The following is a 24,309-nucleotide window of genomic DNA, read 5'->3' as shown; positions in this document are numbered from 1 at the left end:
GCCAACGGTTTTATCAAACTCAGAGCTTGCTAGCTGTGTCGCTGGAAACTTTTCGGTGAAAGATCTATAGAGTGATCAATATATAATTGGCGAGGAGAGCCGAAGAGTGATAGGTGATGTTGTCGGTTTATGCTTTGAAAAGGTAATAAATGGCGGAGGTTAGTGATGATGGTGGATCTGAAGAGGCACGGTGATTCTACTCTCCATCGGACGCCTTTAGCGGGGTGACGCCTTTCGATGTTTTCCGCAGGAAGCAAGGGACGGCCCTGAAGCCCAAATCTACCAAAACATCTATAATAATAAATGGGATTTTTTTCCCTCCTTATGCTGCCACATAAGATTTAGATTGAAAATACAAACATCACATTATGCTTTTCAAAAACCATAACGTAAAAGAGAGTAATGGACTCATTCAAGTCAAAAAATCAATGTTGTCATTAAGAAAATTTAATTTCTTTTGACTCAATGACTTAACAATAAAAAATCTTTATATATAAAAAAAGATTTGAATCCTTCCTAGGGAATCCACCTCAGCTGTCAGCGCACAAATTCGAGTTTTTTGTAGCCGACACTTGTCCTCATTAATCAAAACGGTGCGCACCATTTTGATTCCATACCAACTCTTTTATTTTTTACTAGTGTTCTGGTACGTAGTACGGGGAAAAATCCTTAATTTTATATGATATTTAAGTTTAACACCTACTAAAATTACATTTTTGGGATAAAATGTACCAACACCACTTAAATTTTCTTCTACTATTCCTAGATTTCAAGAGATGATGTTAATTTACATTTGCATAAAGTCATAAAATGTCTTATTTATAGTATTAGGAATTAGGGATTATCAAATCGCTGGTGGAAAAGGGTTATTTAATTTTACGTAGTGGGAGAGGTGGGCTGAAGAATGTAGAAGCTTAATGATATGATTGAATGAGTAGTAGTAATGTTGCACAGAAAAATTTCTATCGCCGCTGCAAAATAAGGTAACGGAAAAGACAATACTTTCGAGGTATAAGTGGGCTTTAACTGGGCTGTTAAGATAATAATATGAGTTTGTTTTAGTGACATTTGTTTTAATGGCATAAAATATGTGGATTGAGTTATCATTAATTCGTAGGTTTGAGTGACCCAAACGATGTGTGAGTTGAACGGAATTGAAGAGCTTTTATGGGAGAGGACACATGGCATGATATGCCCCTTCTCTAAATCTTATGTGGCAGCATAAGGAGGGAAAAAAGTCCCATTTATTTTTATAGATTTCGGTATTATAATTTTAATTTATATTTTTATTATTTTTTACAAATATCAGTTGTCCTATAGTAGTAAAATAAGGTTCATGCATAAGAATGTGGCTTCGAGTCAAAAAACGCCACATGGTGGACAGTTCCGGCGAAGTCAACGGCAGAGATCGCAGGGGACTGCAAAACGTGGAGTAACAAGCAGAGTCATTTGTGTTATGCGTGCGAGTCATGCAAGATTGGAGTTTTCAAGGGTATAAGAAAAAGATGGAGGATTCTTCTCGTCTTCAATCTCCTTGTTACCCTTCTTGTCGTCTTACTTTACTCATGTGGCTGCTGCGTGAGACGCAACAATCGTGTTCAATGGAAGCGCCGGTTCTTCGAATAGAACTTCTTCATTTGTATTTTTCTTTTTTGAAATACTTGCATGATGTTTGATATATCTTGAACATGAATATTCGGTTGGTTATATCAATGTGTGCATGCACTGATGGAAATAAATAGTACGATGATCTAAAACCTAACATATTAAGATATGTTCCTACGGAATTTGATTTTGATATTTATCAACTTGGGGTAAAGACCCTCATCAACTTGATTCCATACTTTAACAAGAGCTAACCAATGTTGTGGAACTCATGTATAACAGGTACAAGAAAGAAACACAATGTCTGGATAAAAGTGCAACCTACTTGAGGAAAGTACAAGAAAGAAACAAAAACACGTAAGCAACCAGTGACGTTAGAAGCTCCAGGGTCCACGTCGGGTTAATGAAAGCCGTCGGAATCATGGGAATGACTAGCGAACCGCAGAACCACCCGACTGTTAATGCACCAAACCTGCAACCATAACAACCAAACCCCAATCAATGAAAGGGAAAAAAAAAAAAACAATCCAAGTTTTTGTTTCAGCTAGTTTTCAATTAGCACCAGGAGGTTACCCGATTAAACAAGCTCTCCCCAAGCTCTTCGTCTTCTCATTAAGGAAATATACGCAAGCAGCCAACGACACCGCCACCTACAATTACAATTACAAAAATCAAATATCTTAACCTCAAAACCATCTGTTAAGAGAATCAGAAGCCACTTTATCTATCTACTACAGTCTACAGGTTGATCTTATACTAATACTTCTAGCATAGACTAAGAAGCAAAGCCTAAAACCTGAAACGCAGGACCGCCTTCTGCAGAGTTCATGATGCTCCAACCACCCATGAAAGAGAAAAGGAACAGTCTTCTGAAAACAGTATCCATCGGAGGCATCTCAACGAAATCAAGAAGAGCTTTAAGCCACGGAGGAGACTCCTCAACTTTCTTCTTCAACCTCGTCTTGAGGTTGATCTTAGTCTTCTTCCTTTTAACAAAACTAGACATGAGAAGCTTCTCGAATGCGCCTTCTATAGACTCTTGGCTCCTCTCGTGTCCAGCGTACTGCTCTAAGAGAAAGTTGCGCGAGGCCCAGATCTCTTCCTCGGAGGCGTAGGGGCTTATCCCTAGACGCTTGTACGGGTCCCAGACCCTGGTTCGAGGGAACGTGGGGACGTTGCCTACACACACACACAAAAAAAAAAGTCATTCGATTTACATTAATTTTAAAATTAAAAAAAAACAGAGTAAAGATGGAGACTTTTTAGCGAGAGGAAGGGAGATAATATACTAACCTCCGTATGGAGAATCAGCGGAGGAGCACCTAAGGGGTTTGAAGGTTCTCGAAACGTTCCGAGATAGTGACAGTGATTGATTTGGATTCCGTAAGAGAGAACTGTAATCATAAACAACAACGACAACGAAAACGAGACGAAGAAGCTCTTAAGATTCGGTTATGGAAGTTACATACAAACAAAACAAACCCTAGAATTTGAAATCGGATAAGCCGAAAGAAGGCAGACGAAGGAGAGAGAGAGAGAGAGAGAGAGAAAGAGATTACAGTTTCGATGGAGCGATGAACGAAGACGATACTGTAGAGCCAGAGAGAAGAAGAGACGACGACATGGTTCCTCCGTCGGGTCAAACCGACGCCGTTTCTTGTTTCAAGTTTATCCCCTAAGGCAGTTTGGTGAAGAAGATGGACTATGGCTACGTTTTTGTGTACATATCCCCAATTTATGTTCACGTAAATTACAGAATACCCCCTCATCTTCTATTTATTGCGTTTTATGTCCATGTAATTAATAATACTTTTTAATATCCCCCTAATTCTTGAAATCTCGTGATTGGTCACCACAACACCAATAATTGATAAACTGTTACTTACATTACATTAATTGATAAACTGTTATTCACATTAAGGATCGCACTACATATATGGATCTCTTGATACACTCGTAGAAGACATATTCCACAGGCTATGTGTAGATTGAGAATCATTTATTGACGATGTAGACATGGATATGGACTGATAACACCAAAAGACCAAATGTTTGTGTGTTAATGGCAAACAATAGTCTCTCATAGCTTCGACTTTAGACCGGTCTGAGTAAGCTGTTGCCTTAGAACTCTTCTCATCACCTTATTTGTGGCCGTCCTCGGTAAGGAAGGCAGAGTCACAACAGATGATACCTGCATTATGCATTTCCCATTGGCCCATTAGCACATTTCTTGTATAAAATCTGGAACAAACACAACAACTAATAAACTCCGTTGTGTTTTGTTGTTTGTAATATACCTTGAACAATGGATTGAGTTTCTTTTGTATCTCAGAATTGAAGGACTTTTTCAAGAGGTTCATGTCATTATTCCGTAACTCTGGGTTCTTGAACACAACAGCTATTACTAGTTGCTCAGGACCGCCACTGGGAGGTGGAACACCGATGGCTGCTGTCTCCAGGACGCTGTCATCAACGGAGTTACAGACTCGTTCGATCTCAATAGAACCAACCTGGGCAAAGAACAGGGGGCAGAGTATGATTATGATAATGCACATTAATATATAATAAGAGCATTGTATAGTAAGTAAGGTTACCTTTATACCACCAAGATTCATTGTGTCATCAGCACGTCCGTGAGCACGATAGTATCCTTTTGAAGTCCGTTCAAACAAATCTCCGTGTCTTCGTAAATTCTATCGAAAAGAAGGTACGCCACAGACTAAGAACCGATAAAAACCTACGTGAAAATGTGGCAAGAGTTGGATTACCTGACCTTGGAAGGTGGGCATTCCTTTGAAGTAAACGTTGTAGTGATTTCCATTCAGGAGAGTGCTCGAGGCTCCAAACACGTGAGGATAAAGAGCCAGTTCTCCTACTCCTTCTGCGTCTCGAGGCTGAAATGAGGAAGGAAAAATAAAAAACGACCATGCTAACTTCAGTTCAATCCTTGACACTGTAAAATCGTTCAGAATCAACACTGCATCATCTATGACACAATAACTTTGCTTACAAGAGGATTGCCATCTTCACCGAGGATGAAAAGCTTGCAACCCATGGTAGCGGTGCTAAAAGCAGCCAGCGACTGAGGCTGGAGTAAAGAGCCAGTGACAAAACTACCTCCAATCTCAGTTCCTCCACAATACTCGATTACAGGTTTGTAATGAGCCCTGCTCATCAGCCATAGATACTCGTCTTCATTCGAGGCTTCACCAGTCGAACTGAAACAACTGTTGAAAAAAGTATTAAAGATAAGACATCAATGTTACTGTTTTAAAATTATCATTAGTTTAGCGATGTCAAAAGATGTTCATCAACCATTTTTTCATGAGTAAGTAACCACGTTAGTCTAGCTACATAAGTTTATTTACTTCTGAAATTTTATAGTAGTGGCATGAGGACATTTACAAACATTTAAAATCCTAGCTACTAAAACTTCCACGCTTAACAACAATCTGAGAATGAACTTTCGGTATTACCGGATTCGTGACCAATCATATCCAGAAGTCGAGTTTGAGTTTTGCCACGTCCGAACAATGCTTGGTATCACACCTAGCATGGTTACCTCAGCATCCTAACCCCAGAATATAAACATATGGTGAATTCAAGGGCTGACCAAATTCCCAGAGTTAACCATGCAATGAAATCGATAGTAATTCATATGGAATATTCGCACAAACTATCAATTGCTTTTATCGCTTCCAATATTTTTCTCTGTTAAGCCAATGGGATGGGAATGCATAGTTACATTGCTTACCTGCACAAATTTGGCAAAGGCAGGACCAAGAGGTGATCCATTGTACAATGCCATGCAAGCCCCATTTATCAAGGAAGCATAAACGAGCCACGGACCCATCATCCACCCAAGGTTGGTCGGCCAAGCAACAACATCTCCCTGATGAGCATCCAAATGGCACCAAGCATCAGCAGCAGATTTCAAAGGAGAAATGTTCGTCCATGGGATAGCCTTTGGATCACCTACACCAGAAACGCAAAACATAGTATTTCAACACACACATCCTTATCTACATGCCATGATGCAGCTTTTATCCAATTGTCTTACCGGTGGTTCCTGATGAGAAAAGGATGTTCGTGCAAGCTCCTGCTGGTTTCTCTACAGCAATATATTCCACGCCTCTGAAAGAACAGTAAAAATATGTGTATTCGTTTTATGACATTAAACAAGTATCACAACTTATTTATTGGCTATTATTATCAGGTGAAATGTAAGATTTTAAATTTCACCCCTATCAAGTAAACGTTGCTGTGTTTTTTTTTTTGTTTTACTGAACTTTTTCGTTGATGTTGTTTTCAGTTTATAACTGGAAGCCGTAGAGTATTGTATACACTGAGTGTACCTCATATTTCCTGCCTTTCCCAAAAAATCGTTCCAAGACAAATCATTCTCACGCAGGTTCATTCTGACGAATGAGCCTCTCGCTGGAATAACAATTGCCAAGGGTGCTTCTGCATCAACGACTCTTCTGCAGAGTCAAATAGATAACGTGAGAACCATTTTACACCTGCCTTCTTGAGAAAAAAATTCAGGCCTGCTGGATTGCAAAAAACTTCACCTATAAAGGGGAATACGTTTATCACCACGAATGATCTCATCCTGGAAAAAAGATAAACGAAACGAAAAATAAAGAAACTGAAGAAAAAAATTTCACATCCGCTGTTCCAATAACTCTAATTTTAACACCTACAATATTCCAATAATTAACATGACTAGAAACCTTGTTCTATGATGGTGATGGCTTTTATACAGTAACCATTATATGCCAAACTACTTTATACTAAATTCAACCAGAGTGGATTTTCCAAACAAGCACTGACACCTTACAACCGTTAAATTGTGGCCACCCACAACTTTAACTAAATAATACCCAAAAGCCAAACAGTTCACCACTAAACATATATAAAAAAAAAAATCACATCTTGAATTGTACAGTTTATCAAAGAATCATGAGAAGTGTACCTGAGTAAATATGGCTTTTGCTTTTGAAATTTTAAGCCGCGTTGATATTTCACGGGGAGAGAAACTATCAGCTATAGAAACAACTACGTGGCCTGATAAGACAATGGCAAGGTAAATGATCACGGACTCAACGTTCATCGGCATATCAATCGCGATTGCTGACTCTTCCTCCAAATCCAAGGCATTAAGAGCATGTGCAGTTAACCTACACACATCAGATAAACAACAGTATACTGTACATTGTCATCATCACTTTCACCAAATAAAAACTTCTCATTTTCGACAAAAGGATGAGAAATTTCATACCAAACCTGTGAACGTAACTCAAGAAGCGTCATGGTGTTGACCGGAAGATCGTCGCTTCCTTCGTTACGCCATCGGATCGCAACGTCGTCCGATCTCCTCTTTGAGCCACTACTCAAACAGTTCCTCGCAGGGTTCAGATACGCTCCAGGAAGCCAACTGCCTCCAGGGTTATCTCCAGATGTGTCCTTCTCTAAAACACACTTAGGAGGTACAGAAAACAATATGTTCAACTCATCCAGAATAGTTCTCCAATAAACCTGCAACAGTGTGAAAAACCACAATTACAAAAAAAAAAGAACATATAGGCCCTGCGACTAGTGACATGTCGAGCTTAACTTATTGTTGGTTTTCACTGTTGCCAAAAACAGAACTATGCTTTCGAACGGTGACGTTGACGGCTATCAACACTAACAAAAATCTTTAGATATACATACGTATTTTTGTTACTATTGCACAACAAACAGTTGCCCGGCATATTAGCATTCGGAGCCTTAAAATTTAAAAAAAAAAAAAAAAAAAAAATCTTTGGCTACAAATAAAAAACAAACAGCTGATTCATGATACTATTGTTACCTCAGGATTAGATACTGAGAACTCTTGAAAACTCGAGAAACTCGAAATCGGATCCTTGTAGCTATCATCACCTAAGAACTCTCTCCCGCGCCTCTCTAGCAAACCGCCAACGTTGGTTAAAGAAGCAACTTTCCTATATATATACATACATACAAAGACCATCACCACCGATTAAATAACAAAGCGAAACGTCAGAAACGGAGGAATCTGATAAAAAGAGCGATTCATACGGGTCGGGTAACCAAGCGGGCGGGTCGGATCCGAAATCCTTGTAGCAGCCGTAATACATCATCTGGTGAAAAGCGAAAGGGAGGTCAGGGTGAAGGATCCGCCGAGATATCTCAATCCACCTCTCCGGCGGCGTGGCGGAGCCGTGATTAAGGATGATGTCTTCGAGATCTCTGAGAAGCTTATAAGATACATCGTCGGAGATCCCTAGAGCTTCGATATCGGACCTCGTGATTGAATCTAGGGATTTGTACGCCATTTTGTTTTCCTCTTAGCTTGGAGAGAAGAAGGAAACAAAAACATATGAATGATTTTAAATTGAAAATGAATATGAAGCGAGTGGCCTTCTGGAGTGGGATAGTTCTCCACGTAATTAAAAGAAAAAAAGCGCGCACTGCCACGTGTCGATCTAATCCTGATCTTCTTCTTTTTTTTTTTAAATCGCTCTTTCTACGTCTGATTATCATCTGATGATCATCTTCTTGCTATTTTTCATTTTAATTATGATTTTATTTTGATGATGTTGTTTTGTATCTTTTCGTTTGTTTCGGTCTATATGAAGTTAAGTTAAGTTGTTGACGAGAGAGAATGGTAAAAGATTTCTTAAAGTTGATGATACCATAAAGGAAAAGTAAAACAAAAACACTTTTGACATTTGATAAAGATTCCATTGATTTGATGTATCTTTGTATTGTTTCAGTCTTCGTACATTGCTGTAGTTGAATTCTCTTGACACACTTTTTTCCACTTTTGATCATCATCTTTGTATTATATCTACTAATTTCAGTCTAAACACATTATCAACTTTCTTGGACATTTGTGAACCAGTAGAGTTTTGATGTTAAAGATTTGGAATGATATGCACAATTTGATTAGTCTATTAACATATTTGGCTGTCTTATCTTTTTGGTTGGACAACAATTTTCTTTACACAAGTTTTTATATAATATGCAGGCAGATTAATCAATTTGTTGCACAGGTTATATAAAAGTATCTGTTTTTTCACAATATTGTAAGCACTAAAAAAAATAAAACCACAGACAGACCTACCAGGCTACCACAATATTCTAAACTTCTAAGAGCATGATTATCCTAGAACTCTTTTTTGGGTCTCTTAATATTTGTTTAATATTATTAAATTGTAAATATTAGGTTAAGAGATATAATCAAGAGACCCACAAATTTAGCGCCTCCAATGTAAGTCTCTTATTGAGAGATTCCTAAAAAAAAAAAATTATTTTGAAAAGAAAATTCTATAAGATGAAAATGGTTTATAAAAATTGTGTACAAGATACAAATTGTTTTAGATTTAGATGAATATTTTGAACATGAAAAGAAAGAACATGAGAAGGAGAAAGAAAGGAAGAACATGAGAAGGAAGAACAAAGGGTTGTAAGTTGTAACGTTGAACGTTTTCGAACCTTGTAACATTGATCCTGTGATATATATAGTACAAATCTCATATTTACTCAATTCAAAATCATAGCAAGTGTAAAGAAAAACAATTTTCTTAAAGAAGCACGAGAAAGTCAAAACACACTTGTACATGGTACTGTTATAATCAAATAACCAAATAATTTGGTAATGAAACTATTAAGAACGTTGAGACAAATCCTAATGTGGAAACCAAAAACTTAAAGATTGATATTGTTCTTGCAGTTGCACTCGACATCTTGAATGGCCTGTCGTCGCGGGATGTTCAGTCACATCCATCATGCAGTTCATTTTAACCGTAACGTGCTTCTTCACAATCCCCATAATCTTCATTTTACCACTAACCCTAGTGTAACTCCACAGTCACGTTCGCTTATGGTTTACAATCATCTTATAGAAGGTACTAATCCAATAGTTGGCAGACAAAGTTACCATTTGTTCAATGATAGGCCCTACATCAAGTTCCTCAGTAACAAAGTGGCTTGTTGCTCCAATCAGCTTCACACCTGCATCAAAGGCCTGCACAAAGAATCTAGAATACTAAGAGACACAAAACAAAGAGATCAAACCATAAGACAAGGTAGAGAGCCATAAGAAAACCGAAGTGGAGCACTGTAGTCCTCAGTTTCCCCTTCACAGTTCTGAAACACGATCACGTATAGCATAGATTATCCTTGGGATGTAGCCTAAGATAGTCAACACCAAGCATATCAAGAACTCTAGCTGCAAAACAAAATCAGAGTGAACGCAATTCTCTTAGTTACCAAATCATTTGCTCGATCGGGACTATAAACCAATTAAGAAACTAGAACTTACAGTGCAGACTCCACGCTTGATAGCTTTGCTACGATTCCAACTGCGTCCTGTAAAACAATGGGATTTTGTTTTGAGATTTCGAATTTGGAAATCAAAGAGAGCAAAAAGGACGAGACATTTTTGATATGGGAACCTGGCAATGGAAGACATGGACGCCGGGAATGAGAACGGGTGAGATGGAGGAATCGAGGGACTCGCCGTGAAACCGCGACGCCGAGGATCTGAGAATCAAGTTCTTAGAGAAACCAGAAGCTCTCTCGGAGATTCTTCGCGAGACATTCCGTTGAGGAGAGATCACCGGATGGAGTCGGAGTCGGACTCGTCGAAGAGTCACGAGAGGAGAGAAGATGATTTGGTCGTGAGAGAGAGAATGCTGAATGTGTGACACGTGTGCCATAAGACCCGTTTCTTCTAAGCCTTAATTAAGCGACGTCTCTAATTTAATTACATAATTTTCCTTTTTTTTTAAACCTAAAAACACTAAATACATGGGCTAAGAGCCCGCGTTAATGGTGTTCTAAAATACCCTACCACTTAAAAAAAAAAAAAAAAAAAAATATTCGGCAAAAAGCTAAGCCACACACAGCCCTACCAGATAACTGATTAGTTATCATAAATTTACAATTTTACCCCAAATTATTCCTACTTTCGCTATAGGCCCAATCATCTCTGATTATTTGATCATTTTTTCTTCTCTCAAAGGTGATATTCAGCTCGATTTTAAACTTTGTTTATTTGTTGGTTCCACTTCTGATCATCAATCTAAAAGACAAATAATAATTCGAAAATCTTATCAAAAGATCTCTCAAAGTTGAGATATAAAAAAGGAATATAAAACAACACTTCTTTAGCTAATGATACATTCTCTTGTTTTTTCAGTCCGAGCTAGGAAGGAACTTGGTTCCTGATCTAGTACCGAACCTAGAAGCTGCCGGGATAATCCTCGACGGAGACAAGACCTGTGCGAACGAGAAGTTGTAAGAATCAGTGCCCAAACGGCTCTGCAACCATCCTCTCCCACCAGAGAATCCATCTGTAACGATCCAGCAGTTCTTAAACCCGAGAACCTTTAACGTTTTCGCCACTATTTTAGCTGAGTCCGAGTACCTACAAACCAATAAAAAGATCACATGAACCAAAAAAAAAATATATTCCACAAAAGTCTTGTAAAAAGAGCAAAATATAAAATACAACTCACGAGTCCATGATGATGATGTTGGAACCTTTGTTGATTCTCTTGAGGTAAGATATCTTTAATGCTGCTATTTCTGCTTCAACACGTTTTGAGTTCCTCACGATTCCTTTTACTTTGTTCGGTAGCTCTTCTAATCTGATAACCAGAAGAAGAAACTTGTTTTTTGGGGTTGTTTCTTGTAATGAAAACATAAATAAGAACAAGAAGTTAAGCAAAATACTTACGGAATGGCGATCATACTGTTCTTAGCATTCGAAGGAAGACGAGGAATCCCAGCTTTTTCCTTTTCTTTCTCTGATCTTATATCCACCATTAAGTAGTTCTTGGAACAGAGAAGATCAAGTGTCTGAGCCGGTGTGAGGTCACCTTAAAACATAAACCACAACACAGTGTAAGATCATCTCCAATATATTTTTCTATTTTTTCCTCTAAAACAAAGGAATTTTAATAGAGATATTATTTGCTAGAATGTATTTTTTAAAAAATAGCAATCTCTAAATATACACTAAGAATAGAGAAATGTGTTATTTTTTCCTTGCAATTTCTATTTTATAAGAAGAAATAAAGGTGTGAAGAGTAATTTTTCCTATAAATGTTATTATTATAGAGGTAAACTTAGAGACACAATCAGTTTTCAACTTTTTTGCTAACTTGAATAAGACTCTAGACACCAATAACCAATTAACAAAATGATCAGATTAATTAGGAATCAATTAGAGGAGCTCATGTTTATGAATGAAGTTATTTAGACTTTTTTTACCTTTGTAACCACGGAAGTTAAAAGATATAGCAGACCAAACAGGAGGGAGGAGAAGGTAAGCAATGAACGCAGCACCAGCAGCAACAACAACGACACTAGGATCAGCTGAGGATATCGTCTCCATGGTCGATGAAGCAATGGGCTTAGCATCTTCAAGAGCTTTTGTTGTCTGTTGGGCCACATCTGTTACTGTCTACACACCAACAAAAACAACATACTTATATTCATGTCCTTCAAAAACCTAAGAGTTGCTGAGTTTCTAACTGACCTTTGCAGCATTAAAGACAGGCTCTGCATCAATACCAGAGCTTTGCATTGCTTCTTGAGCTTTCTTCGAAGCCTCTGAGAAAGCAGGAGAAGCAAGCTTCAAAGCCTCTTCACCGGCTTGCTTTGCGATGGGCAAAGCAGTGTCCAAGGCTGGTTTGAGAGCGTCTCCTACCACTTGGAAAACACGCTGCGTTGCGTCGAAAACACTCGAACCAGTTTCTTGAACTTGGTTGATTGTCTTCTCCACCTGTTACAGACAACAAAGAGTTCGTCAAGCAAAAGGGTTTTCAAAAGAGGGAATCCAAAATTGAAATTTGTCAAGAATTTACTTCAGTGAGAGAGGAGACGATCTGGTCCTTGGAAATGGAAACAGCAGCTTTGGCTTCAGGAGGAGGAGATGAGAAGACAGATAACAGAGAGATTGAAGTTGTTGTCGGAAGTGCGACAGAGACTTGCCTCGCTCTCTTCTTACAAGACGAAGAAGAAGGAGGAAGAGTGAGTTTTGCAGTTGTTACTGAAGACTTCATTGCCATCTCCGCCATAGCCATGGGTTTCTCTGCCACTCTTCTTCTTCACAAATCAATGTGACAGAGAGAAGAAGACAAAGACTTTATGTTGTCTGCAAACTGTTTCTTCAGCTACGGAAGATTATAAATGCATTTAAGAAGAAAACAATGGAGACTGAAGAGTTTATGGTTACGAGCGTTTCTTGAAAGAAAAAAAAGATAAAGGATTTGAATGGTGATGTTTGATTGGTTAGAGTAATCCTACGTGGAAGTTAGTTGTGCAAGCTGAGCCAGTCATTACCGATCCGAATCAGAATCGTTGCCTTTTTGATTAATGCTAGTACAGAACAGTAGTAGTGTAGTACTGTAATAGAAACCGGTCAAGTTGAACCGTCGGTTTAAAAATGGTTATGATTTGGAACAAACGAATTAAACCAGATGATTTTTTTTTTCCTTTTCTCCATAAATCACATAATTGATAATTCTTTTCATCTGTGACGCGAAACCAAACCACATCTTGGTTAAAACACCGATAAACTTTTAGTTAAACCATTGTACTAATAAACAATTAAACCGGACGTACAACTACAATTTTACGGTTTTGGTTCAGTGTCCAACCGTCAAATGTGTTGCAACAATTAAACATCACCAAAACCGAAAACTACAATCGACTTCCTCCCACACAAGACCAAAGATCTCAACGATCAACTGATTTTGGTCTAGGTTTCCTTCTCCTGCTTTGTTTAGCATGCTAAACAAGTGAATTAACCACACTTGTTCAACCCTCTATGATAAAATCAAAATTTTACTTTGGTTTATAAGAAAATCATCTCCTTCCTATTCATAATAACTTGCCCATGACTGAAGGAAGATGAGGAAAAACACACCAGATCACAAGCTCCATAGCATTTACAAATATTATTTTCACATCATGTGTATAGTAAGTAAGCAACATTAGTAGACCTTAAAACAAACAAGCTCACATATTAGAATCAAACTCTAGGAAGTGATATTACATCATTCTATTTAGCATCACCATTAGGAGAATAACACTATTTTCGCATGTTTTACCACCCCTCCAGTGTGGGGGAATCTAAGAAAAGATCACAAGTGTTGATCCTAAAGAACAAGATTCTCCTTTTCTTACCTAATTTGTGAATGGAATATTGTTACCATTTGAAGTTTTCTCCAAGGAATTTTAAAACCCACGAGCTAAGGAATCCATCCACTTCACCAGATTCCATCATCTTTTTCCTGTGCTGCTAAAGAAGGGCAGAAAAAAATGGACACAAGGAACACCAATGACAAACAAACAAAAGTGTCTTTTTCCAACAGATGCATGTCATTAGATTCTTCTTGAACATCCACTTTCATTAGTGGGTAATGTTACAAAACAGAAGCTAATGCGAAAATAACTAGTAGTATGGCTCTGTAGACTGTTTTTAATCACTGAATGTCACCCACTAGGATCCTAACTAAAGGATTATTACGCTCTCTAGATCACACAATTTACCAACGTGTTGAATGATTATTGTTCCACATGTGTAAAGATTAGTGTTCTGTGTGGATCTCTTATATATCATTAGACAAGAAAAAAAAAAAAAAAAAAAGCAAGGTTGGTCCGTAAGGCAACAACATCCAGGTAACATGCCAGAGAAGGCAACAAAAAGCCACACATTGCATCAAGAAAACCCGAGATCTCAGCAAACCTCAAGAAGGAACCCATCACAACACAGCTATCTTCAGGTACAAAAAAAAAAGCAGGAGAAAAACCAATGGCGAGAGTCTTATCATATTAGCTGATCTGGAAACGTGAATTGAGTCAACAAGGAACTCAAACCCTTGATACATGTAAACCAGAAGAAAAATTCCATCAGCAGCAGAGTCACGACCTTGGTTCAAAAACAGATCAAGAAAACATGCAACCAACACTGTCATTAAAAGTTTTAATTTAAAAGCTCTAGAGGATTTTTTTTTTTTTTTTTTTGAAAAAGGGTTTTCATGAAATTGTCATCAAAACCTATAGAGGGTACTTTTTTTTTTTTTTGAAAAAGGCTTTTCATGAAATTGTCATCAAACATAAGTACATGGTTGGATTTAAGATAGTTTGTATGTCATTCAAGTATGAACACATGGTGGACACAGCAAGTACACCTACAAACAAAAAAAAACAACAAGATTGATTTTTTTTACCCAAAAAATAAATAAATAAAGAGACAAGAATCATAAGCAAAAGTCCTCAAAAAATTATCATTTTTTGTATATATAAAAAAAAAAATTGGCTTGGTTTAATTTTCCCTGACGTTCTCAAAAGCTAAGATCCACAAGTAAAAAATACTTTTGGGATAATTTCAAAAAATTTAGATATCAGCTGAGAATTTTTTTTTTAAATTCAAAGTATCTTTATCTCATGTTCATATTGTCAGATTAAAATAGATTAATATAGAAGAAACGAGACAAATCAGGAAGGAGAAGCACTGGATGCAGAGGTTTATCGATCGATTCATGCTTGCCATGTAAATTGTTTCCAACATCATTTTTCACAGGAATTGATCGATGAACCGCTGCCTCCAGCGACTTCAACTTTCATCATATTCGCCAAAGGTAAACGAGAAGACAAACCAAAACAATCGTAAATCAAACACAAAAAGAATAGAGTTTACAGATCTGAGATTATAAGTGATCAACACAAATTATTGATGGAAAGCTGGAGATCTCAAAAATTTAGAGAGAGAGGTAGATGTAGTTATGTATACCTACGAGCCTCTGGTATATTATATATATAGAGGGGAGAGGCGTAGTTACAATTACATACATGCATGTGAGAGTAGAGTAACACAAAGACCAACAACCACCGAATTTGAAAGGAGGAAAAGGAATCTGATGACTCACCGTTTGCCGTACATTTTACTCTCTTTTTTCTCTTCCTCGTCTTTTGTCCTTTTGGTCAATTAAATTTTGACTGGAAAGACAAAGATTCTCATGTTTTTTTCTTCTAAACTTCTTTTTCTTCTACTTTTTTTTTACTGTCAAACCTTTTTTCTATTTTCTAGTCTATAAATTAAAATGAAACGATTTAATATCTAGGAGACAAATGATTCTATACTATATGTAAAAAATATATCAAATGATTTCTATACAAGAATTAGATGTGGACTAGATAAATATTTAGATAGATTTGTATCGACCTTTAGAATTAAAAATGTACGTGCAGGGTTTTTTTTTTTTTTTGCTGATTTATTATGATATTACAATTATGAGAAAAATTACATATAGACGACTCGACAATATTACATGATCTACGAATAACTGCATCACCTAAACAGTCCTATGAAAATCCACACCTGGCCGGATTTAACTGCACCATGTTGAAGATTCATTGTAAGCTTTTTTCTTCAGTAGTAGTGTCTGCATAATTGTTTAATAAATCGCTTTCTCCGAAAATTGAAACATGTACGTCTTATAATATGCAATTTGCGAGAAATTGTATAGCATGAGATTCGAACTTCCAAATTTCGATATAAAGATTTTTAAACTTTGACTACTAGGGTACGGTGCAGATTTATTAGCAAAAAAAAATACTAGGACTAAAAATGTAGTATTTTTCCATATAAACAAAGATATGGTTAGATAAAAAAATCGAAATAATATTTATTATCGATCAAAACTTGGTTTAAACATATGCGCCTTGAATAAAAAAAAGATTACAATCTACTTTGGCATCAACCTTGACTTAAGAGTTTTGCCATTTGTCATATTCTCTAACCAATCTAGAATTTTCATATTTTTTCCTGTGTCAACTCAATATACTCAGTACTTATGATTTTGATTTGTATTAGTAGTAAATCGTTTACATTACTAACCCCTAGACTCTAGTTATAAATCCAAACCCAAAAAGTCAAAGAATGTCTAAGAACCGAAGATTTGGCCCACGGTCAAGGGCCTTAAGGCCCAGTAGTATCAACGAGTGAGATAAATATTATGGCCCACTATCTCATCACAGTCGGAACACAAATTGAAACAAACAAACTTTCACTCCAGCTTAATTTCATTTTTCCACTATCTGCTTAAACCCTAGGAGCTGCGCGGCTTGTCATCATCTTCCTCCTCCTCCTCTGTAATCAAAAAGTTTCTCAATCTTTGCTGCTTCAATGAGAACACTAATCTCTCCATCTCTTCCTCCCCTCTTCTCTCTCCACCTCCCTAGACCTTCCCTCTTCTCTAGAGCTCTTGGCGCCTCCCGCTACCCTCTCACAGCTTCCGCCTTCTCGCTCAACAGACTCCCCACTAATCCGCATCACTCGTCAGCTTCACGCCGCGAATTACAGACGGAGGCGGCGTCTAAGCCCTTCTCTGCTCCTCCCGGGGAGATACACGTCGTCGTCGGTCCAATGTTCTCCGGGAAAACCACAACGCTTCTCCGCCGAATCCTCTCGGAGAGGGAGAGCGGGAAGAAGGTAGCCGTTATCAAATCGGATAAAGACGATAGGTACTGTGCCGAATCGATCGTTACTCACGACGGAGAGAAGTTCCCTTGCTGGGCTCTTCCCGATCTATCCTCTTTCAAGGAGAGATTCGGTTTCGATGCGTATAGGAATCAGTTAGACGTGATTGGGATCGACGAGGCTCAGTTCTTCGGAGACCTCTACGAGTTTTGCCGCGAGGCGGCTGATAAGGAGGGTAAAACGGTAATTGTAGCGGGATTGGACGGCGATTATCTGAGGAGGAGGTTCGGTTCGGTGCTGGATTTGGTTCCGATTGCGGATACGGTTACGAAGCTGGCTTCGAGGTGTGAGGTTTGCGGGAAGAGAGCTTCGTTTACGCTGAGGAAGACGGAGGAGAGGGAGACGGAGTTGATCGGTGGAGCGGAGGTGTATATGCCTGTGTGTCGGAGTCATTATGTTAGCGGTCAAGGCGTTTTGGAGACCGCTCGCGCCGTTTTGGACGCTTCTTCCCAACGAAACGCTCCGCGCGATTTAGAAGCAACGAGTCTCTCCCCTCCGTTTTAATCCGCGTTTTGCGTTGTGTAGTTGATTCAAAAACCTTCCAGATAGCGTTAAGAGGGTTTAGAAAAGAATCAATTTTTTAGCTGCCTTGAAAATGTGATGTTACCACTTATTAGCTTTTAATCAGTGATTTTAATTATAGAACTTTGTTCCTACAGACATCCTTATACTTATGTAACTGAAGGTTGATCAACAATACAAGTCCAATAAAAGGCTAAACAAGATTTAACAATTGTGTTATCAATCATAGTAAAAAAAACAACTGTATCATGTGTAAATAAGCTCCAGGACTGCTAAGGTTATAATTTGACATACCACCTGACCATCAAGACAGTGAAGAGAATTTTTCATTGCATAACTCTAATTCTATGGTGTTTAAATGTTCAGAACAAAGATGTATGCAAGAGTTCGGATCTTTTGGGAGTTACGCCACCCCAATATCTCCGATTTGGTTTCAGTCTCTTCGCCTCCGCTTCTCCCGTCTTGACTCTTTCCGTTCTTCGTCTCCGCTGTACCGTGAAGAAGAATAATCCTTGGTTTTGTGATGCTTTGAATGCTTCTTGTGGCTACTTCTCTTCTCTCTTGAAGATTCTCTCCGCTTTCTTCTTGATCTTGAGCCATGCTTATCCCGTTTGTGGTAGTCACTGGACGAGTCGCTCTCTGAATCATAGTTTCTATGCCTATCCTTCTTGGAACGTTTTCTCCTCCGTTCATCTCCCGAGGATTCACTCGAAGATAGATCGTTTCCACCACTCCAGTTTCTTGGCGACTTCTCTCTCTTTTGTGTGCTCTTTTCTTTTTCAGACACGAGTTTGAGGCTGCTCGTCTTCTCCTCCGGTTTCTCTTTCAGTCCAGGTCTTCTCTCAGTAGATGCATCGGATTTGCCTTTGGGCTTGTTATCTGCTTCCATTGGCTTGGTTCCTTCCGGGTAAGGGGCATCAGAAGGTACTTCGAAACCTAGTTCTTTCCCTAGAGATTCTAGAAAATCACCAGCTATCAGTCGGTTTAATGTTGTTGCAGCCGCTTCATTCTTCTTTTCTTGACCATCTTGTATCTTTCCATTCATAGGTTGTTGTTCTTCATCGTCTTCAGAATCATCAGAGAAAATGGCCTACAAGTGAACATAACCGAATATTAGTCTACTGATCAAATTGCGGTAGCATAAACTTTCTCAGACAAAGACACCCTCTTTACCTTGTAAAGATCAACAGGTCTCTCCACATTCTCCACTTCTACCTCGACTTCAGGCTCTTTCTCAGGTTCTTGTAAATCAGAGACTTGGCGTGCTCCCGATCCAGATGCAGCTTTCACTGTATCCGGTAAGAATAGGAGAGAATCCATTTTGTTTCTTGCTCTCGGAGCAGCTGCCGGCTGTAAAATTGAAGGGAAGACGTATAAGATTAAATAAAACATCAATAAGCAAGAACATGACACTGAAAATCGCATAATGTACTTCAAGGGATCCTATAAGAAAAAGAATACAATGAGCCTTTTATTATGACAAAATTTAACCAACAGATATCAAGTTGAAAGCAGTGTTTCTGACTATCTTTTTGTCATTTATATCAACACGCACATCATTCATTGTTTGTATATTTTATCACATCATATTGCATTTAATGCGACTTTCATGATTATGCAAAATTTTCACCAACAAATCTGCGTTCCACAACAAGACATTATAGGATAGTTCATTTTCTAGTCTAAATGACATTCCAGAAGGAGAAGCAAGGAACCATTTATTTACCTTTCCCATGAAAGGATCAGGAAGATCAAAACGTTTGCACAGAAGAGGTGCAGGACGCCATTGGAACTCCTCCCTTTTAGGGTATGTCTTACTTGTTTTCATGTCTACTACTCCAGTATCTTTAATTTGCTGTTTAAAAAAAAAACTATTTTGCATATGAGCATAGAACCCCCAATGCACAGAATAAAGCTATGAAGAATCTGTACGCATACCTCTGTTCCACCAGAAGTAAACTGCAGCCCTCCGGCAAGAAAGTCGATAGGCCGTTCAGTAGCCCGTCTGACCTCCTTGTAAGCTTTCCCTTTCTCAATTGCCTCAGCTGCAGCCTCAAAGTCCAACCTCTCTTGAGCACGAGCTGATTCCGACACTATGTTGAATCTGTTGGAATCTGATGAACGTAAACCTCCTTTATATTTCTCCTTGAGAAACTGCTCAAATCTTTCTTGTTTTGCCAGGTCTTCTTTGAAAGGCTTTATAGCATCTGCTGCCTCTTGCTATTTCAAGGAGAGAAATAGCAAAACAAGTCTAAAATGTTAGTGAAAGGTAAAGAAAGGCAGATGACTTCCTTGAAACACATCTACTAAGTGTACTCATGCTAAATTCTTATAAGGTGTAAAGTAGTTTACTTACAGAGGAAGCTGATTTGGTGAATGTGTCAGAGAGATTGGTCGGGAACTGGAATGATCCTCCAGAAGAAGAAGATGTTTCTGTTTCTTTCAAACTTTTCTGCAAAGGCTTTTCCCCTAATAAGCTACCACGCGTTTCTGCAGTCATTTTCTGCACGCTTGGAGGGACGCTTGGAGGGACCTTAACATCTAATTGTAGATTACTTTGACCACTGCGCTTTTGTTGCTCCTCCCACAGCCTTCTTGCATAGTAGTCATGACCGCTACCTCCCCGAAGAAAATCAAACAACTGATTTGATTCGTTCTTCTCTCTAGAGAGATCCTCGTACAGTTTCCCGCAGCGGGAAACAAATGTTGCAAAGCCATCGATCAGAAGTTTCAGATTCTTATCTTCAGGGGGAGGAACATCTCGAGGAGTAGAAGCGGTTGGCTTAGTTTCAGTCTCCCGAGGACCAGAAAATTTATGTCGGGCCACAAAGTCCTTTGGGATTTTCGGAGGATCAAATCTAACAAAATAAGAGAAAAAAAAACAGAATGATGTGAATTCTAGTAATATGCAGATGAAAGTAAATCGTTGTAATCAGAAAATTATGAGAGAGAGAGCTCCGCTACCCGTTCAGAAGTGAGATGACATTGAGTTAAAAATTAATTTGTTATACCTTTCTACACTGTAGTCAGAATTCGAAACAGCTCCAAAACCAGGCAGAACGTTATGCTCTTTTGAGGTTAACCTAAGTCTATTGTCATTGCTCGGTCTTGCTGGCTGTTCATCTTCTATGACATAAGTCTGATCAAAGTCATATCCTGAAAGAAATGAAAATACACTTGGTATTGTAGCATACAAACTTGGTATAACCAAAATTAATTTACTTTGACAGACAATGGTTTGCTTCCTCGAGAATCAGAGAAACAGTTCAAACCCCACAGAGATACGTATGCTTATAACAAAAAACAACCATGATTAGAGAAATAGTAAATCTGTTCTTACCAGCATACACATCTTCATCCTCGACATCAAGCTCCTCGAGTGCGCCAATGCCAAAACCAGGAGCCATCTTTCCTGCTGATTGTTAAACTCATATTAGCAAAACACTACAATAATGGCAACCAAAATCTGGCATACAGATGCAATACAGCTCGTCAAACGGTAAGACAGGATCTTACATTTTGGTCCGAAAAGACTTTCCTTCATTGACAAAGGTTTTCTGTAGCCAACCTCCTTACTGGCAGACAAGCGAGATCTTTTGTTTTCTACAATTCAGAACAAATGCAAATTAATGAGAAGAATGCTCTGACAGCAAAGACATCATAAAAGTCCAAACTACATACCTCTAAACTCAGGAGCATGCTTAAAAGGATCATATCCTAAACCATGCAGGTCCTGCTTTGGATTGAGAACATATACCTGCAATAGATTATGAAGGCACAAAGAGAATCATCACAAATTAAAGTATCTGAGGGTAAAATCTAAAGAAAATCTGAATGAAAGATGTATGCAACAATTGCAATTACAATGAACAGCATAAAGCTCGTTTTCAAAGAAAAACTAGAAAGTTGACTCACAGGTGTGTTTTCAGAAAATTTAATATCTTCACTGAACTGTGGACCCCGAGAAGTTTCCGCTTCAGTCTCCAAAACCAGTGAGTCCGAAGATTCCTTAGTATTCTCATCAGCGGAGAAGGCTAAGAATGCTTTTCTAGCTTCCCTACGAGCATCTGCACCATATCAAAGAGAAACATGTTAGATTTAGGAGTAAAATTAATCAAAAGAAAAAAAACATAGTCGGATATGTGAATTTCCAAGATGAAAATGTACTGGGCACGCACTGCCGATTGGTGCACAAACGAAAGCTATGGATTAATGCATGTTAAACAAGTTCAAACCTGAACTAGCACGCACATCCTTTATTGAATGACCACGCCGCCATCCCATCTTTAAAAGAAGTTTGACCCCTGAAATAAAAGAAAGAAGAAAATGTGTGAGATCAGGGCTCTTTACTTAGTGCACTGGAGAACATAAAGAGAACAGATAAAGGAGGTCTTGCAAAAACTTAAAGAGGCTTTCAAAACTAACCAATTGATTCCGGAGCTGGAGCAATAAGTTCGTCATGAACTGGGCCAGGAATCGCTGATGGCCTGTGATACAGTTAAGAAGTAGTTACAAACAAACCACAAAACATATAGATATTAACTTCATAGCCAGCTTAAATGAAGAAAAGGAACCTTTAAGTTATAGCAACTTCTTAACTTATCGAAGTTAGACTATCACACAATGTATAAAATTATAACTCATGCCAAATCAAAAAGAAGCAGTCCTAAAAAAACAGCTTAAACATAGCTCCTAAGAAACTTCCAGATCATTGCAACGTGTAGTAGAAAGATTAATAAGAAAGAGAGGACAATCCGTTCCACACTTGAATTCTGATCAGGCTACAAGCCTACAACAATGCATGACTAAGGAATATGACACAAAAGGTATAGAGAGACCTTTCATGCTGTTCTTTCTCAGCTTGCTTGCGAGATTGTTCGGCTGCTGTAAATCCAAATGTGTCAAACTGCGAGCTCGCAGACAGTGACTGCCCCTCCAACTCCTGAGATGTAAGGGAAATTAAAGAGGCTTAACATCGTTATATATTATATTGAACGTATTCCCACAGAAGTGTTGGAGCAGGATTACGCAATACAGTAACAAACTTTAACGAGAATAAAGACTAATAAGTTGAAATAAAGCTTTCAAAAGAATATGAAACATACCGCCTTTTCATCTTCATCTAGAAAGTCAGAAATACTTTGCTGCCTCGCTCCAGCCCTGTTCTTCCTTGACGACGTAAACGACTGTGGAGCCCATCCTGAAATTCAACTCAGACTGTAAAACAGCAAATAACAGATGGAAATCTAAAAAACACCCAACTAATTTTCAAAATTTACCTTCTTTTGACCCAACTGTATTGTAATACCCAGCAGAATATCCACCAGTAAATGCTCCATGGAACCTTCTCCGTCCCTCTTCATCAGTCACCTGAGCATGTCAAACTTCAGATGTTAGCAGCTTCCCATAGAATATAAGTAAATATATATTGGAAAGCTGCATATAATCAATCTAATAAAACATTAACATAATCTGACAACAAATAACAAAATCTCAGATACATATAAACATGATTCTCAGTACTAAAACAAGCTCAAGTAGAGGCATTCACATCGAGTGTTCATGACCAAAGCGGTTTCTCGCGATGCTTGATTCATCTATTCGTCAGCAGCAACTAAAGAGACGGCTAGAAGAATCAAAAATATCTCACCTCTTGCTTCCAAGCAGGGAGAGTTTTTAGGGTTCCCGAAGCCCCGGCGACTGCTTTCTTTTTCCGGCTAGCGATTTCATCCTCGCGCTCTATCGGCGTCCCGTGGAATACGAAATCATCATCGTCTAACCCCATTCTCTCTCGTTCACCACCGAGAGAAAAGAAAAATAAGCTATTTCTAAATTCTGATTCAATGTCGAGAATAATCAAGGAGGAGAAATATGGGCCTGGCTTGGGCCAATTAGTCGGTCCATTATGGTTTTGATTTGTTTTTCTTATACCGAAAACATAAAAATTAGGGCAATTCTCGCACAATTTTCTTTGGTCACATAAATAGAGCACAAAGTGCAAAATAACCAAAATGTTTCATTTAATAGGTAAAAGTACGCTAATACCCTAGATATATAAAAATTAAAAAAAATTATAGTTTTAGATTATATGATTTCAAATTCGATTTTTTTTATAAGTTTTCCGAATTTTTTTTAGTTTTTTTTTAAATTTTCTTTTTGTAATTCGAAAATAATTTTTGAAACTATTTTTACAATTTTTATTTTCAAATTTTTAATTTTTATTTTTTATTTTATAAAATTTTATACTCTAATCCCAAATTTCCACCCCTTATCTCTAAACCCTAAGGTTTTGATTAGTTAATCTTATGGGTATAAATATATATTTACCTTAAACATTTTGATCCTTGCGGTTTATATTTTTGACCAAATTTTTTTTAATGCTATGGTATCAATACCATTAAAAGAGGATCATTCTCAAATTATATCCTTAATGAAAATTGCAGTTTTCTCAAAAATACCCTTATTTTTACAAAGAATTAATAAAATTCATTAATGGCATTTAAGTCTTTGGTTTTGGGCCTACAGATACACCTAAATGGATCTATAAATAATAGGCCTATATATATATTTAAAATATATATTAATTTTAAATTTAATATAAGTATAAATATATTATG

The 24,309-nt window shown here is 37.9% G+C and overlaps 6 protein-coding genes across 6 annotated transcripts; 1 reads left to right on the top strand and 5 right to left on the bottom strand.

The window, feature by feature from the left end:
* Positions 1-1,863: 1,863 nt before the first annotated feature.
* Positions 1,864-3,360, bottom strand: LOC106434614 (protein CHAPERONE-LIKE PROTEIN OF POR1, chloroplastic-like). The gene is made up of 5 exons (XM_013875482.3): positions 3,165-3,360; positions 2,899-2,999; positions 2,402-2,784; positions 2,179-2,255; positions 1,864-2,077 (listed from the first exon to the last, which is right to left on the bottom strand). Exons 1-5 carry the CDS (start codon positions 3,227-3,229, stop codon positions 1,927-1,929), a joined length of 777 nt encoding a protein of 258 aa, XP_013730936.2. The 5' UTR covers positions 3,230-3,360; the 3' UTR covers positions 1,864-1,926.
* A 90-nt stretch (positions 3,361-3,450) lies between these two features.
* LOC106377275 (probable acyl-activating enzyme 17, peroxisomal) lies at positions 3,451-8,036 on the bottom strand. Its single transcript, XM_013817474.3, has 14 exons — positions 7,690-8,036; positions 7,460-7,592; positions 6,887-7,143; positions 6,581-6,785; positions 6,177-6,217; positions 5,961-6,086; positions 5,666-5,739; positions 5,360-5,580; positions 5,082-5,176; positions 4,616-4,832; positions 4,374-4,499; positions 4,200-4,298; positions 3,903-4,115; positions 3,451-3,796 (listed from the first exon to the last, which is right to left on the bottom strand). The coding sequence occupies exons 1-14, from the start codon at positions 7,944-7,946 to the stop codon at positions 3,686-3,688; spliced, it is 2,175 nt and encodes a 724-aa protein (XP_013672928.1). The 5' UTR covers positions 7,947-8,036; the 3' UTR covers positions 3,451-3,685.
* A 1,097-nt stretch (positions 8,037-9,133) lies between these two features.
* On the bottom strand, positions 9,134-10,400 carry LOC106377282 (formyltetrahydrofolate deformylase 1, mitochondrial). The gene is made up of 3 exons (XM_013817481.3): positions 10,071-10,400; positions 9,938-9,984; positions 9,134-9,844 (listed from the first exon to the last, which is right to left on the bottom strand). The coding sequence occupies exons 1-3, from the start codon at positions 10,332-10,334 to the stop codon at positions 9,841-9,843; spliced, it is 315 nt and encodes a 104-aa protein (XP_013672935.1). The 5' UTR covers positions 10,335-10,400; the 3' UTR covers positions 9,134-9,840.
* A 314-nt stretch (positions 10,401-10,714) lies between these two features.
* Positions 10,715-12,881, bottom strand: LOC106377277 (calcium sensing receptor, chloroplastic). Its single transcript, XM_013817476.3, has 6 exons — positions 12,489-12,881; positions 12,161-12,406; positions 11,893-12,085; positions 11,357-11,498; positions 11,136-11,267; positions 10,715-11,044 (listed from the first exon to the last, which is right to left on the bottom strand). Exons 1-6 carry the CDS (start codon positions 12,705-12,707, stop codon positions 10,813-10,815), a joined length of 1,164 nt encoding a protein of 387 aa, XP_013672930.1. The 5' UTR covers positions 12,708-12,881; the 3' UTR covers positions 10,715-10,812.
* Positions 12,882-16,662: 3,781 nt separating this feature from the next.
* LOC106377279 (thymidine kinase b) lies at positions 16,663-17,828 on the top strand. The gene has a single exon (XM_013817478.3). It carries the CDS (start codon positions 16,817-16,819, stop codon positions 17,672-17,674), a length of 858 nt encoding a protein of 285 aa, XP_013672932.1. The 5' UTR covers positions 16,663-16,816; the 3' UTR covers positions 17,675-17,828.
* Positions 17,829-17,856: 28 nt separating this feature from the next.
* Positions 17,857-23,539, bottom strand: LOC106374036 (G patch domain-containing protein TGH). The gene is made up of 16 exons (XM_048761999.1): positions 23,343-23,539; positions 22,972-23,062; positions 22,798-22,892; positions 22,531-22,634; positions 22,118-22,179; positions 21,928-21,996; positions 21,608-21,759; positions 21,374-21,449; positions 21,209-21,295; positions 21,033-21,107; positions 20,704-20,848; positions 20,049-20,550; positions 19,631-19,912; positions 19,419-19,547; positions 18,866-19,042; positions 17,857-18,782 (listed from the first exon to the last, which is right to left on the bottom strand). The coding sequence occupies exons 1-16, from the start codon at positions 23,475-23,477 to the stop codon at positions 18,126-18,128; spliced, it is 2,838 nt and encodes a 945-aa protein (XP_048617956.1). The 5' UTR covers positions 23,478-23,539; the 3' UTR covers positions 17,857-18,125.
* Between the last annotated feature and the right edge of the window lie 770 nt (positions 23,540-24,309).

This window comes from Brassica napus, chromosome C7 (genome assembly GCF_020379485.1).
Source record: "Brassica napus cultivar Da-Ae chromosome C7, Da-Ae, whole genome shotgun sequence".
NCBI lineage: Eukaryota > Viridiplantae > Streptophyta > Magnoliopsida > Brassicales > Brassicaceae > Brassica > Brassica napus.
The sequence above is the reverse complement of the archived record's forward strand: the minus strand, read 5'-3'. Positions and strand labels throughout refer to the sequence as shown.

Excerpts from the sequence above, each read along its gene's own strand:
- LOC106434614 (XM_013875482.3), bottom strand. The coding sequence starts at position 3,229 with ATGTCGTCGTCTCTTCTTCTCTCTGGCTCTACAGTATCGTCTTCGTTC. Across the intron at positions 3,000-3,164 it reads TTCATCGCTCCATCGAAACT|TTCTCTCTTACGGAATCCAA; the intron begins GTAATCTCTTTC and ends TTATGATTACAG. Across the intron at positions 2,256-2,401 it reads AAGGCGGTCCTGCGTTTCAG|GTGGCGGTGTCGTTGGCTGC; the intron begins GTTTTAGGCTTT and ends TTGTAATTGTAG.
- LOC106377275 (XM_013817474.3), bottom strand. The coding sequence starts at position 7,946 with ATGGCGTACAAATCCCTAGATTCAATCACGAGGTCCGATATCGAAGCT. Across the intron at positions 7,144-7,459 it reads TCTCAGTATCTAATCCTGAG|GTTTATTGGAGAACTATTCT; the intron begins GTAACAATAGTA and ends ACACTGTTGCAG. Across the intron at positions 4,833-5,081 it reads TATGATTGGTCACGAATCCG|TTGTTTCAGTTCGACTGGTG; the intron begins GTAATACCGAAA and ends TTTTTTCAACAG.
- LOC106377282 (XM_013817481.3), bottom strand. The coding sequence starts at position 10,334 with ATGGCACACGTGTCACACATTCAGCATTCTCTCTCTCACGACCAAATC. Across the intron at positions 9,985-10,070 it reads TCCATGTCTTCCATTGCCAG|GACGCAGTTGGAATCGTAGC; the intron begins GTTCCCATATCA and ends ATTGTTTTACAG.
- LOC106377277 (XM_013817476.3), bottom strand. The coding sequence starts at position 12,707 with ATGGCTATGGCGGAGATGGCAATGAAGTCTTCAGTAACAACTGCAAAA. Across the intron at positions 12,086-12,160 it reads CTGTCTTTAATGCTGCAAAG|ACAGTAACAGATGTGGCCCA; the intron begins GTCAGTTAGAAA and ends GTTGGTGTGTAG. Across the intron at positions 11,499-11,892 it reads TAACTTCCGTGGTTACAAAG|GTGACCTCACACCGGCTCAG; the intron begins GTAAAAAAAGTC and ends TTATGTTTTAAG.
- LOC106377279 (XM_013817478.3), top strand. The coding sequence starts at position 16,817 with ATGAGAACACTAATCTCTCCATCTCTTCCTCCCCTCTTCTCTCTCCAC.
- LOC106374036 (XM_048761999.1), bottom strand. The coding sequence starts at position 23,477 with ATGGGGTTAGACGATGATGATTTCGTATTCCACGGGACGCCGATAGAG. Across the intron at positions 22,893-22,971 it reads TACAGTTGGGTCAAAAGAAG|GATGGGCTCCACAGTCGTTT; the intron begins GTAAATTTTGAA and ends GTTGAATTTCAG. Across the intron at positions 20,849-21,032 it reads GGATGAAGATGTGTATGCTG|GATATGACTTTGATCAGACT; the intron begins GTAAGAACAGAT and ends CATTTCTTTCAG.